The following is a 15651-nucleotide window of genomic DNA, read 5'->3' as shown; positions in this document are numbered from 1 at the left end:
ACTGCCAAACAACTGAATTCCAAAGGACACTTCATGGCAAGCATTTATCTTAAAGATGCTTACTATCTAGTACCCATATACAAGGATCATCGCAGATACCTAAAATTTATCTGGATGGTACAAAGCATTGCTCTATGGGCGAACTTCAGCCCAAGATTATTCACCAAAATATTGAACCCAGCCATGGCAATATTAAGAAACATATTGTCATGGCATATCTGGAGGATATTCTCATAGTAGGGAAAACGATGGAATTGGCTGTGGCAGCAGTATCAGCTACAAAACAGCTCCTCGAAACTCGGGTTCGTCCTACATCCAGATAAATCTAAGCCATCCACTATCATGGACTACCTGGGCTTCACAATTAACTCAGTCCATATGACTGTTACCTTGCCAAAGGCAAAAATGGTTGAATTAGCACAATCATGCAACAAATTAATGGTCAACGAGCGACCAACTATTCGACAAGTAGCAAGAGTAATTGGGGAAATGGAAGCAGCATTTCCGGTTACACAATTCGGACCTTTGCACTATCAAAAATGTTTACAGAGAGCAAAGGTACGGGCAATAAAACGACATACAGGTCACTATGATCGTGTCATGAACTTACCCACTGAAGCAATATCAGAGCTACAGTGGTGGGCAGAAAACGTTTGGCATAGTTTAAGCCCTTTCTTTATCACTAACCCTACTTTAGTTATTCAAACAGATGCCAGTGCTCAAGGCTGGGGAGCGACTAACTCCATATCCAGCACAAATGGTAGATGGACTAAACTAGAGTCATCATTACTACTTACACTGGGCATTAACTATCTAGAGATGTTGGGCGCCTTTTATGGTTTAAAAGCATATGTATCTAATATGCAGCACTTGCATGTTCGGTTACAAATTGATAAATACTACGGTGATGGCTTATATTAACCATATGGGTGGCATAAAATCATTATCATGCGACAAATTGGTCAACATGATTTGGCAATGGTATGTCGAAAGACATATTTGGCTATCAGCTACTTACCTACCAGGTAAGCTAAACACCCATGCCATGAGAAAATTAAATGCCAGGGTTGCAAGTTTGAACAGACCTTACCTGGAACTGGGATTGTCCAAACAAACCATCACCACCATGTCGGCATCCCTTCGAACATCCACCAAGAGGCAGTACTTAACCAGCATCAAAAAAGGGAGAAGTACTGCCAGGAAACATGGACAACATACGCAACAGCTACAGCCACCAACATACTGGAGTTCCTGGCCATCTACACCACGATGTAGGGATCAGCTACAGTGCCATCAACACAGCGCAGAGTGCTCTTTCTGCTTATCTCAAACCAGCGGCAGGGCAACAGGCGATGGGATCCCATCCACTGGTGGTAAAACTGATGAAGGGCATTTACAATATCAAGCCCTAAGCCCAGGTATACCCATATTTGGGATATCAGTGTGGTCCTGACATATCTCAGGGAATGGCCACCAGCCAGATCCCCCGGCCTCGAGCAAGCTACACTAAAGACACTTAGGTTGATGGCACTTGTATCCGCTCAGAGGGTCCAGTCACTACACCTATTGCGACTGGACAACATGATCACAGCTCCAGACCAGATCTGTCGTTATCCAGCGACTGGTCAAACAGAGCAGACCAGGAACACCTAATCCAGTCGTGGCTTACCCACCAGAACCACGGTTATGTGCCATGACCTACCTACTATCCTACATAGACACAACCAGAATATTCGAGGGAGATGAAAAGCCTTGTGGGTCAGTCACAAAAACCTTATGGTGGGGTACGAGCCAAACCATTGCGAGATGGCTCAAGCAGGTGCTACAAACTGCTGGGATAAACACTAACATGTACAAATTTTATTCCACCAGGGCAGCATCCATGTCGACGGCTAAAGAATGGACATGCCTATAGACCACATCCTGGCTACAGCAGGATGGTGGGAAGGGAAAAGACCGTTCAGAAAATTTATAATAAGCCGTTGGCAAAACCTGGTTTATTTGCAGTAAAGATTTACGAACTGCAAATATTTAATTTAAGCCCAGGGGAGCAACTTAATTCTTTGTTGTTATTGTTTAAAAAATACCATTGTGTTTTTCTACAAATAGACTCATTGGTTCATTACGATAACACTTCCTCCCTCAAGAACTTCGGCAGTGAGTGAAATGAAACTGTTACACGGTTTGAAATCACAGAGATTTGAAATCTTCACGTAGTCACTCACGTGACTCCGAAGTAAAATAGTAAGATTAAACGAGAACTTACCAGTTTGAAGTTTGATCTGTATTTTATGAGGAGTTACGATGAGGGATTACGTGCCCTCCGCTCCCACCCTCATTATATGGATCAAACTAATAAATTGATGTCTCCTTATCTTTACTATGTTTACTTCAAAATAACTGTGTCTATCTGTGATTCCACACCGCTGCTTGGAAGTATGCCGCGCCTGCGCACTGAGCGGGTTCTTCACGTAATCCCTCATCGTAACTCCTCATAAAATACAGATCAAACTTCAAACTGGTAAGTTCTCGTTTAATCTTACTATTCTACTCCTGTCTCTGATGATCTTATGAACTGAAGCATCCTACCACAACTCGAGATCATTCCTGAATTGATGATGATGGAACTGATGTTAACATTGTTGGTGACCCTCGGACTATGTTTGATCGGATTTTACTGGCTGTACCTTGCACTAAACGGTATTCCCTAATCATGTATCTGTGCAGTGTGAATAACTTGGTTGTAATCATGTGTTGTCTTTCTGCTGCCTCGTTTGGACCCAACAAAATCTTTTCGCTGTACCTCAGTACATGTGAGAATAAACTAAACTGAAACTGAAAGTACTGTATCTTGACTGCTTAAAATTCTCTCTCATTGGGACACGTAACACTGACACTCTTGTTTGAACCACACCCTGTATCTCATCCCTGTATGTTGTAAACGATAAAGAACAAAAGCAATTAATTTCATGTTAAGTTTTATGCTGAATATCTGTATTTTAATACAGCTACGACAGGATCTACTGCTGCAACTACTCCTCCTGCTACAACGTTAACATCAGTTCCATTATCATCGACGAGCACAACAGAAACAACATCCACCCACAGCTCCACCCCACCACAAACAAATGAAACGACAACTGATGTCACTTCCACAACATCAGAAAGTAGTGAGTACAGAAAGATTTGTCCGTTTGCAATGTGCAGAGTCTTTCTCATTGTTTTCTGACCACAGTACCACAGAATCAGTTGATGGAATCTTACGATCCATTTGAAAGATGAATAATTATGAAAATAACAATTTCTGGCAAATAATCTAGATGTATTACAAACACCTAAAAATAAGCCCTGAATTTCATGTTACATTTTATGCTGCGATTCTGTGTTTAATGCAGCTACAACATTTACAACTACATCTCCTGCTACAACATTAACATCAGTTCCATCAACAACAACATTCACTTCAGAGACAACGAGCACAATTGAAACAACAACCACCCAGAGCTCCACCCCACCACAAACTAGTGAAACAACTACTGATGTCAGTTCCATAACGTCAGAAACTAGTGAGTACATAAAGCTTTGCCCATTAACAATGTATATGATGACCTCTCAGTCACAAATGCACAATGTGACACAGATCGACCTGCTGGAATTTCATGTCCCAGTTGGAGTGCAAAAAGATCTGATTCAAATAAGGGGAGATATTTGGAATCAGGAAATAAAGCAGGAATTAGTGGAACCATTCAGCTCACCAGTCAGTACATGTGGAAGGAGAAACAGTTATGCTTCATAGCTCTGTCCGTGAGACGGAAGAATGATATTGTTTCTGCTGCTATAATTGGCCAGACTACAAGAATCAATCCCAATTTTTTGAGCCAAAAATGACAGGTACACTACAGCAACTGAATCTGTTTTATCTACTGCTCTTGAACATCTACTCCTGTTATGACTATTCCTTTCTGAAACATTCTTGTCACAACGACCTCTGCTGTAAATATGCCTGTTGATCTTTCCCATCACAGTTCATCCTGGTATACATACTGATGTTTCAACTGCTCCAGTTTCAATTTCGAATTCTCTCTCATTGTGACACGTAATACTGACACTCTTGCTTGAACCACACCGTGCAACACATCCCTGTATGTTGTAAACGACCAAGAACATAAGTATTTAATTTCATGTTGTTCTATGCTGAATATCTGTGTTTTAATTCAGCTACAACAGGATCTACAACTGCAACTACTCCTCCTGATACAACGTTAACATCAGTTACATCATCATCGACGAGCACAATAGAAACATCCACCCAGAGCTCCACCCCACCACAAACAAGTGAAACAACAACTGATGTCAGTTCCACAACATCGGAACTGAGTATGTAAAGCTTTGTCCATTATGAATGTGCATGGTCTCTATCAGTGTTCGCGAAACAAGTTAATCTGATCAATGCTGCTACTGATACAATCCGTGCTGTTTCAAGCACGCCTGCATAAAAACACTTAATAATAATAATAATGGATGGGATTTATATAGCGCCTTTCTAATACTCAAGGCGCTTTACATCGCATTATTCATTCACTCCTCAGTCACACTCGGTGGTGGTAAGCTACTTCTGTAGCCACAGCTGCCCTGGGGCAGACTGACGGAAGCGTGGCTGCCATTCTGCGCCTACGGCCCCTCCGACCACCACCAATCACTCACACACATTCACACACAGGCAAAGGTGGGTGAAGTGACTTGCCCAAGGACACAACGACAGTATGCACTCCAAGCGGGATTTGAACCGGCTACCTTCTGGTCGCCAGTCGAACACTTAGCCCATTGTGCCATCTGTCGTCCCGGACTTAACACATTACTACTGAATGGTGTGTTGATAATAGATTTTTGTGATACATCTCTCTTGCTTATATATATCGTGAGTGAATTGGGAGTAAATCAATTGAATTCATGTTATATTCCATGCTGATATTCTTGGCCAAACATGGTTGTGGAGGCAAAGTTGATATATTTCAGGCAGAGATAGATAGATTCTTGATTAGTATGGGTGTCACATGTTAAGAGGAGATGTCAGGGGAATGCAGGGGAATGGGTTTCAGAGGTTGAGATAGATCAGCCATGTTTGAATGGGGGATAGACTTAATGGGGCTGAATATCCTAATTCTACTCCTGTCTCTGATGATCTTATGAACTGAATCATCCTACCACAACTCGAGATCATTCCTGAATTGATGATGATGGAACTGATGTTAACATTGTTGGTGACCCTCGGACTATGTTTGATCGGATTTTACTGGCTGTACCTTGCACTAAACGGTATTCCCTAATCATGTATCTGTGCAGTGTGAATAACTTGGTTGTAATCATGTGTTGTCTTTCTGCTGTCTCGTTTGGACCCAACAAAATCTTTTCGCTGTACCTCAGTACATGTGAGAATAAACTAAACTGAAACGGAAAGTACTGTATCTTGACTGCTTAAAATTCTCTCTCATTGGGACACGTAACACTGACACTCTTGTTTGAACCACACCCTGTATCTAATCCCTGTATGTTGTAAACGATAAAGAACAAAAGCAATTAATTTCATGTTAAGTTTTATGCTGAATATCTGTATTTTAATACAGCTACGACAGGATCTACTGCTGCAACTACTCCTCCTGATACAACGTTAACATCAGTTCCATTATCATCGACGAGCACAACAGAAACAACATCCACCCACAGCTCCACCCCACCACAAACAAATGAAATGACAACTGATGTCACTTCCACAACATCAGAAAGTAGTGAGTACAGAAAGATTTGTCCGTTTGCAATGTGCAGAGTCTTTCTCATTGTTTTCTGACCACAGTACCACAGAATCAGTTGATGGAATCTTACGATCCATTTGAAAGATGAATAATTATGAAAATAACAATTTCTGGCAAATAATCTAGATGTATTACAAACACCTAAAAATAAGCCCTGAATTTCATGTTACATTTTATGCTGCGATTCTGTGTTTTAATGCAGCTACAACATTTACAACTACATCTCCTGCTACAACATTAACATCAGTTCCATCAACAACAACATTCACTTCAGAGACAATGAGCACAATAGAAACAACAACCACCCAGAGCTCCACCCCACCACAAACGAGTGAAACAACTACTGATGTCAGTTCCATAACGTCAGAAACTAGTGAGTACATAAAGCTTTGCCCATTAACAATGTATATGATGACCTCTCAGTCACAAATGCACAATGTGACACAGATCGACCTGCTGGAATTTCATGTCCCAGTTGGAGTGCAAAAAGATCTGATTCAAATAAGGGGAGATATTTGGAATCAGGAAATAAAGCAGGAATTAGTGGAACCATTCAGCTCACCAGTCAGCACATGTGGAAGGAGAAACAGTTATGCTTCATAGCTCTGTCCGTGAGACGGAAGAATGATATTGTTTCTGCTGCTATAATTGGCCAGACTACAAGAATCAATCCCAATTTTTTGAGCCAAAAATGACAGGTACACTACAGCAACTAAATCTGTTTTATCTACTGCTCTTGAACATCTACTCCTGTTATGACTATTCCTTTCTGAATCATTCTTGTCACAACGACCTCTGCTGTAAATATGCCTGTTGATCTTTCCCATCACAGTTCATCCTGGTATACGTACTGATGTTTCAACTGCTCCAGTTTCAATTTCGAATTCTCTCTCATTGTGACACGTAATACTGACACTCTTGCTTGAACCACACCATGCAACTCATCCCTGTATGTTGTATACGACCAAGAACATAAGTATTTAATTTCATGTTGTTCTATGCTGAATATCTGTGTTTTAATTCAGCTACAACAGGATCTACAACTGCAACTACTCCTCCTGATACAACGTTAACATCAGTTACATCATCATCGACGAGCACAATAGAAACATCCACCCAGAGCTCCACCCCACCACAAACAAGTGAAACAACAACTGATGTCAGTTCCACAACATCGGAACTGAGTATGTAAAGCTTTGTCCATTACGAATGTGCATGGTCTCTATCAGTGTTCGCGAAACAAGTTAATCTGATCAATGCTACTACTGATACAATCCGTGCTGTTTCAAGCACGCCTGCATAAAACACTTAATAATAATAATAATGGATGGGATTTATATAGCGCCTTTCTAATACTCAAGGCGCTTTACATCGCATTATTCATTCACTCCTCAGTCACACTCGGTGGTGGTAAGCTACTTCTGTAGCCACAGCTGCCCTGGGGCAGACTGACGGAAGCGTGGCTGCCATTCTGCGCCTACGGCCCCTCCGACCACCACCAATCACTCACACACATTCACACACAGGCAAAGGTGGGTGAAGTGTCTTGCCCAAGGACACAACGACAGTATGCACTCCAAGCGGGATTCGAACCGGCTACCTTCCGGTCGCCAGTCAAACACTAATCCCATTGCGCCATCTGTCGTCCCGGACTTAACACATTACTACTGAATGGTGTGTTGATAATAGATTTCTGTGATACATCTCTCTTGCTTATATATATCGCGAGTGAATTGGGAGTAAATCAATTGATTTCATGTTATATTCCATGCTGATATTCTTTGCCAAACATGGTTGTGGAGGCAAAGTTGATATATTTCAGGCAGAGATAGATAGATTCTTGATTAGTATGGGTGTCACATGTTAAGAGGAGATGTCAGGAGAATGCAGGAGAATGGGTTTCAGAGGTTGAGATAGATCAGCCATTTTTGAATGGGGGATAGACATAATGGGGCTGAATATCCTAATGCTACTCCTCTCTGATGATCTTATGAACTGAAGCATCCTACCACAACTCGAGATCATTCCTGAATTGATGATGATGGAACTGATGTTAACATTGTTGGTGACCCTCGGACTATGTTTGATCGGATTTTACTGGCTGTACCTTGCACTAAACGGTATTCCCCAATCATGTATCTGTGCAGTGTGAATAACTTGGTTGTAATCATGTGTTGTCTTTCTGCTGTCTCGTTTAGACCCAACAAAATCTTTTCGCTGTACCTCAGTACATGTGAGAATAAACTAAACTGAAACTGAAAGTACTGTATCTTGACTGCTTAAAATTCTCCCTCATTGGGACACGTAACACTGACACTCTTGTTTGAACCACACCCTGTATTTCATCCCTGTATGTTGTAAACGATAAAGAACAAAAGCAATTAATTTCATGTTAAGTTTTATGCTGAATATCTGTATTTTAATACAGCTACGACAGGATCTACTGCTGCAACTACTCCTCCTGATACAACGTTAACATCAGTTCCATCATCATCGACGAGCACAACAGAAACAACATCCACCCACAGCTCCACCCCACCACAAACAAATGAAACGACAACTGATGTCACTTCCACAACATCAGAAAGTAGTGAGTACAGAAAGATTTGTCCGTTTGCAATGTGCAGAGTCTTTCTCATTGTTTTCTGACCACAGTACCACAGAATCAGTTGATGGAATCTTACGATCCATTTGAAAGATGAATAATTATGAAAATAACAATTTCTGGGAAATAATCCAGATGTATTACAAACACCTAAAAATAAGCCCTGAATTTCATGTTACATTTAATGCTGCGATTCTGTGTTTTAATGCAGCTACAACATTTACAACTACATCTCCTGCTACAACATTAACATCAGTTCCATCAACAACAACATTCACTTCAGAGACAACGAGCACAATAGAAACAACAACCACCCAGAGCTCCACCCCACCACAAACGAGTGAAACAACTACTGATGTCAGTTCCATAACGTCAGAAACTAGTGAGTACATAAAGCTTTGCCCATTAACAATGTATATGATGACCTCTCAGTCACAAATGCACAATGTGACACAGATCGACCTGCTGGAATTTCATGTCCCAGTTGGAGTGCAAAAAGATCTGATTCAAATAAGGGGAGATATTTGGAATCAGGAAATAAAGCAGGAATTAGTGGAACCATTCAGCTCACCAGTCAGCACATGTGGAAGGAGAAACAGTTATGCTTCATAGCTCTGTCCATGAGACGGAAGAATGATATTGTTTCTGCTGCTATAATTGGCCAGACTACAAGAATCAATCCCAATTTTTTGAGCCAAAAATGACAGGTACACTACAGCAACTAAATCTGTTTTATCTACTGCTCTTGAACATCTACTCCTGTTATGACTATTCCTTTCTGAATCATTCTTGTCACAACGACCTCTGCTGTAAATATGCCTGTTGATCTTTCCCATCACAGTTCATCCTGGTATACGTACTGATGTTTCAACTGCTCCAGTTTCAATTTCGAATTCTCTCTCATTGTGACACGTAATACTGACACTCTTGCTTGAACCACACCGTGCAACTCATCCCTGTATGTTGTAAACGACCAAGAACATAAGTATTTAATTTCATGTTGTTCAATGCTGAATATCTGTGTTTTAATTCAGCTACAACAGGATCTACAACTGCAACTACTCCTCCTGATACAACGTTAACATCAGTTACATCATCATCGACGAGCACAATAGAAACATCCACCCAGAGCTCCACCCCACCACAAACAAGTGAAACAACAACTGATGTCAGTTCCACAACATCGGAACTGAGTATGTAAAGCTTTGTCCATTACGAATGTGCATGGTCTCTATCAGTGTTCGCGAACCAATTTAATCTGATCAATGCTACTACTGATACAATCCGTGCTGTTTCAAGCACGCCTGCATAAAAACACTTAATAATAATAATAATGGATGGGATTTATATAGCGCCTTTCTAATACTCAAGGCGCTTTACATCGCATTATTCATTCACTCCTCAGTCACACTCGGTGGTGGTAAGCTACTTCTGTAGCCACAGCTGCCCTGGGGCAGACTGACGGAAGCGTGGCTGCCATTCTGCGCCTACGGCCCCTCCGACCACCACCAATCACTCACACACATTCACACACAGGCAAAGGTGGGTGAAGTGTCTTGCCCAAGGACACAACGACAGTGTGCACTCCAAGCGGGATTCGAACCGGCTACCTTCCGGTCGCCAGTCGAACACTTAGCCCATTGTGCCATCTGTCGTCCCGGACTTAACACATTACTACTGAATGGTGTGTTGATAATAGATTTCTGTGATACATCTCTCTTGCTTATATATATCGTGAGTGAATTGGGAGTAAATCAATTGATTTCATGTTATATTCCATGCTGATATTCTTTGCCAAACATGGTTGTGGAGGCAAAGTTGATATATTTCAGGCAGAGATAGATAGATTCTTGATTAGTATGGGTGTCACATGTTAAGCGGAGATGTCAGGAGAATGCAGGAGAATGGGTTTCAGAGGTTGAGATAGATCAGCCATGTTTGAATGGGGGATAGACTTAATGGGGCTGAATATCCTAATTCTACTCCTGTCTCTGATGATCTTATGAACTGAAGCATCCTACCACAACTCGAGATCATTCCTGAATTGATGATGATGGAACTGATGTTAACATTGTTGGTGACCCTGGGACTATGTTTGATCGGATTTTACTGGCTGTACCTTGCACTAAACGGTATTCCCTAATCATGTATCTGTGCAGTGTGAATAACTTGGTTGTAATCATGTGTTGTCTTTCTGCTGTCTCGTTTGGACCCAACAAAATCTTTTCGCTGTACCTCAGTACATGTGAGAATAAACTAAACTGAAACTGAAAGTACTGTATCTTGACTGCTTAAAATTCTCTCTCATTGGGACACGTAACACTGACACTCTTGTTTGAACCACACCCTGTTTCTCATCCCTGTATGTTGTAAACGATAAAGAACAAAAGCAATTAATTTCATGTTAAGTTTTATGCTGAATATCTGTATTTTAATACAGCTACGACAGGATCTACTGCTGCAACTACTCCTCCTGTGCAGTGTGAATAACTTGGTTGTAATCATGTGTTGTCTTTCTACTGTATCGTTTGCACCCAGCAAATTCTTTTCGCTGTACCTCAGTACATGTGAGAATAAACTAAACTGAAACTGAAAGCAATATGTTTGTTTTTAAGCAGCTTTAATGGTTGACTTCTGGTGTATTTTAAAAAGCTTCCAATTCCTTTAACTTGACTATATCTTGACTGTTTAAAATTCTCTCTCATTGGGACACGTAATTCTGACACACTTGTTTGAACCACACAGTGTATCTCATCCCTGATGAGATATGTTGTATGTATTTATGTTGTAAACGAAAAAAACAAAAGCAATTAATTTAATGTTAAGTTCTATGCTAAATATCTGTGTTTTAACACTGTGTTTTCTATGTTTACAACAGGATCTACTGCTGCAACTACTCCTCCTGATACAACGTTAACATCAGTTCCATCATCATCGACAAGCACAACAGAAACATCCACCCAGAGCTCCACCCCACCACAAACAAGTGAAACAACAACTGATATCACTTCCACAACATCAGAAAGTAGTGAGTACAGAAAGATTTGTCCGTTTGAATTTGTTCAAAGTTTTTCTCATTGTTTTCTGACCACAGTACCACAGAATCAGTTCATGTAATCTTACGATCCATTTGAAAGATGAATAATTATGAAAATAACAAATTCTGGCAAATAATCTAGATGTATTACATACACTTAAAATTAATCCGTAAATTTCATGTTAAATTTCATGCTGCGATTCTCTATTTTAATGCAGCTACAACATTTACAACTACATCTCCTGCTACAACTTTAACATCAGTTCCATCAACAACTACAACAACATTCACTTCAGAGACAACGGGCACAACAGAAACAACAACCACCCAGAGCTCCACCCCACCACAAACTAGTGAAACAACTACTGATGTCAGTTCCACAACGTCAGAAACTAGTGAGTACATAAAGCTTTGCCCGTTAACAATGTATATGATGACCTCTCAGTCACAAATGCACAATGTGACACAGATCGACCTGCTGGAATTTCATGTCCCAGTTGGAGTGCAAAAAGATCTGATTCTAATAAGGGGAGATATTTGGTGGAGGAGGAGATTAGAGTGAGAAAGGGGAGTGGAAATGTTGAGGCGGTTGATGTCCCGCCGGCAGTTTGAAATGAAGGGGTCTAAAGCAGGTAGATGGCCATGAGGGAGAGTCCAAGAGGAGGGAGTCCGTTGGAGACGGAAGAAGCGGTCATCACTAGGGGGTGAGGACTCCTTCCATGGAAAAAGGCTTGGATGCGGAGGCGACAGAAGAAGAGCTTCACATCTTGGCGGGTGCGGAACTCATTGATGTGGGGACGGAGGAATACAAAGGTGAGGCCTCTGCTGAGGACAGACCGTTCGGTGTCAGAGAGGGGGAGGTCAGGGGGGGGGGGGGATGGTGAACACATGATAAGGATGGGGTTTGGAGCCGGAGGAAGGCAGGTGAGTGCACGGAGGCCAAGACGATGTCTGATAGGGGTGTGGTGGGTTGTCAAGAAGGAGGGGGGTATGAGGATTATATTGTGGATGTGGAGTTGCTGGGGTCACATGGCACAAGGGGGAAGGGAAAGACCCAGTGGAAAACTCACTGAGGTTCCCTTTGTTTGGGGGGGGGGGGGGGGAGGAGCACCAGGACCAAGCCCAGTCAGACCTCGTTGTGTGAGAGTCTGCAGCGTGGTGACTTCAGGCCCGGTGCTGTGCCTAAGGACTCGGGTAAGGCGACGGCTGTGGCCTGCTGGTGGGCGGTGGAGTAGCGAGGGTCGTTATAGTTACTGGTGGAGGCCTGCGCGGAGTGGACGAAGTGGTCAGCGGGCGAAGCATCGGAAGTCCCGGTCAACGGATGGCCGGTGAGGTGGCGAGGGTCGGTGGTCCTCGTGAGGCAGCGGTAGTCGGAGGTTCCAGTGAGGCAGCGAGGTTTGGCATCATCGGTGGGTAGGTGAAGGTCGGCGGCAGCAGCCACTTGGAGGTCAGCGACAACGGCGTCTTCGGTGATCCGGGCCTGAGATCGGTCAGGGAGGCAGTGAGAGCTGGTGATGCTCCTCGTGGCAAAGATGGCATCGCAGGACTCGGCCTGGTGGTGTTCAGGCAGGCAGCACGGGCCAGTGTTGGGGCCCGGGGCCTGCAGGCGGTCGAGTCACGGAGTTTCGGTGGCAGGAGCGGCCTGGAGGCGGGCGTGTTTACGGTCCTTGGTGGAGTCCAAGTGAGCAAGGAAACGTTTGTTGAAGGAGTGGATCTGCCGTTGGATGAAGTATAGTTGGGGTCTGTTGCAGGTCTGGGTGAGTGAGGCCCGAAGTTTTGGGAGAGGTTCTTCTGATGTCGGCGCATCGTAGCCAGAATGGACCGCAGGGCATGGATGGAGAACTGCCATGTAAGGCGGCAGATAGCCTGTCGGAATCTATAGTCCGGGTTGGGCCCGAACTGGGAGGTAGGGAACTGGAGCTGGAACACATGAGGTACATGATGGAGGCGCAGGCATGTCCCGAGAAAGCAAACGTGGCTGTGGTAACGGGTCTGGGTTAAGATGCGGTCGCAGAGTTGGAGGGAAGGGGGAATCACAGATGGGGGGCAGTGAGAGAGGAGGTTGCTAAACTGTGTTTGGAGAGAGGAGGGGAACATTTTCAAAGTAGGCATACCTTGAGGAGATTACGCAGTGGAGAAGACAAAATGTTTAAGAAAGAACTGCTGATGCTGGAAAAATCGAAGGCACACTGGGGGTGGGGGGCGGGAAGAAGAAAGGAAGAGGCGGAGACAGTAGGCTGTGGGAGAGCTGGGAAGGGGTGGGTGAAAGCTAGGACTACCTGAAATTGGATAAGTCAATGTTCATACCGCTGGGAGGTAAACTACCCAAGCGAAATATAAGGTACTGGCTCTTCCAATTTGCGGTGGGCCTCACTCTGGCCATGGGGGGGGTCCCAGGACAGAAAGGTCGGATTCGGAATGGGAGGGGGAGTTGAAGTGCTGAGCCACCGGGAGATCAGGATGGTTAATGTGAACTGTGCGGCGGTGTTGGGCTCCTTCCTCAATCATCTTTGTCATGCTGTAAGTATGCCTGTTGATCTTTCCCTTTGCAGTTTATCCTGATGTACGTACTGATGTTTAATCTCCTCCAGTTTGAATTTCAAATACTCTCTCATTGGGACATGTAATACTGACACGCCAGCTTGAACCACACCGTGTTTCTCGTTCCTGTATGTTGTAAACAAACATAAACATCAGCATTTAATTTCATGTTAAGTTCTATGCTGAATATCTGTGCTTTAATACAACTACAACAGGATCTACTACTGCAACTACTCCTCCTGAAACTTTAACATCAACCACAACACCATTCACTTCAGATACAACAAGCACAACAGAATCAACAACCACCCAGAGCTCCACCCCTCCACAAACTAGGGAAACAATTACTGATGTCAGTTCTACAACATCAGACATGAGTAAGTATGTAAACCTTTGTCCATTGGTAATGTCTCTCTGTGTCTCAAATGTTCATGTTCATCTGCTTCCACTGAAATTAATCCTTTACACCAAGCAGTGATTAAATATTCCTGTTTCCTCTGCTGTTCTGAACGCTCAACCTGATACAATATCTTCTATTTTTCAAACACCTTCTTGCAAATTCTCTTATTGCAACAATTTTTTTTTCATTCATTATTTTCACAACTACGCTGCAAATATGCCTGATGTCCTTTTACTATCGCATTTCAGCCTGATGTTCATCCTGATGTTCATCCTGATGTTTTATCTTCTCCCATTTCATCTACTCACTGACGGTGACCCCTGATACAAATGCTCTTGCTTGACCCGCACCTGTTGACAGTTGTTGTAGCTGCATTAAAGCACATCATGGAACGTAACATGAAATTAAATGCGTTTTTCCTCGTCCAACTTCCAACTTACAACATCTAAGGATTTCTACAATAAACGGTAGAAATCACTGTGCACCTTTTGCAATATTTGATTGGGGGTTTTCTGTTGCTTCATTTGCTCCGTCTACAAGAATCAATCACAATTACTTGAGCAAAAAAATGTGGTCTCTCATACATCAGCGAGACCAGCTGTAGACTGGGTGATCATTTCACTGAACACTTTAATTCTCCGTCCCATTCTCACGCTGACCTTTCTGTCATAGCTCTCCTCCATTGTCAGAGTGTGGTTAAACGCAAATTCGAGGAACAGCATCTCATATTTCGCTTGGGCAGCTTACAGCCCAACGGTATGAATATTGATTTCTCTAATTTCAAGTAACCCCAGCATATCCTCTCTCTCCATCCCTCCCCTATCCAAGTCGCACCAGCTTCTCGTTTCACCCACCAAACAGCTAACAATGGCCTGTTTCCTTTATCATTGTTACTTTTTTTGCATATCTTTCATTCATCTATCTTCTATACATAACTAAAGCTCTGATCTTGTGCTCTTCTGGTTTGTGCGATTTTTATATTTGCACAAAAATGGTACGCGATAGCGCGACGGTTTTATGCCAGCTCACTCATTGTTCACCTGTGCGGCAAGTGCAACAGGTTTCATTCCAATCGGTGATATATTGTAAAAGTTAGCGAGGTTTAAAAATCGTAGAAACCGCACGTGCGCAAATCAATCTCCTCTCCGTGCGGATTAGTCTCTTCTCCTGTCACTCCCCGGGATGGTCCGCCCCTTCCTGTGCCATCGTGTCTTTACTGGAGCTGAGGGAGACCAGCGGAGGTCTCCAACTGGACACA

At 43.0% G+C, this 15651-nt stretch overlaps 1 protein-coding gene across 1 annotated transcript in view; it reads left to right on the top strand.

Annotated features, from left to right (window-relative positions):
• LOC116979505 (serine-rich adhesin for platelets-like) overlaps positions 1–15651 on the top strand; it is a 1930096-nt gene that overhangs the window by 111892 nt on the left and 1802553 nt on the right. Inside the window, exon 38 of the mRNA XM_033031015.1 lies at positions 11671–11847. Within this exon, the coding sequence (XP_032886906.1) occupies positions 11671–11847 (177 nt within the window). The remainder of the gene's footprint in view (positions 1–11670; positions 11848–15651) is intronic.

Source organism: Amblyraja radiata, chromosome 13, assembly GCF_010909765.2.
Source record: "Amblyraja radiata isolate CabotCenter1 chromosome 13, sAmbRad1.1.pri, whole genome shotgun sequence".
NCBI lineage: Eukaryota > Metazoa > Chordata > Chondrichthyes > Rajiformes > Rajidae > Amblyraja > Amblyraja radiata.
This window is presented reverse-complemented; position numbering and strand designations above follow the sequence as displayed.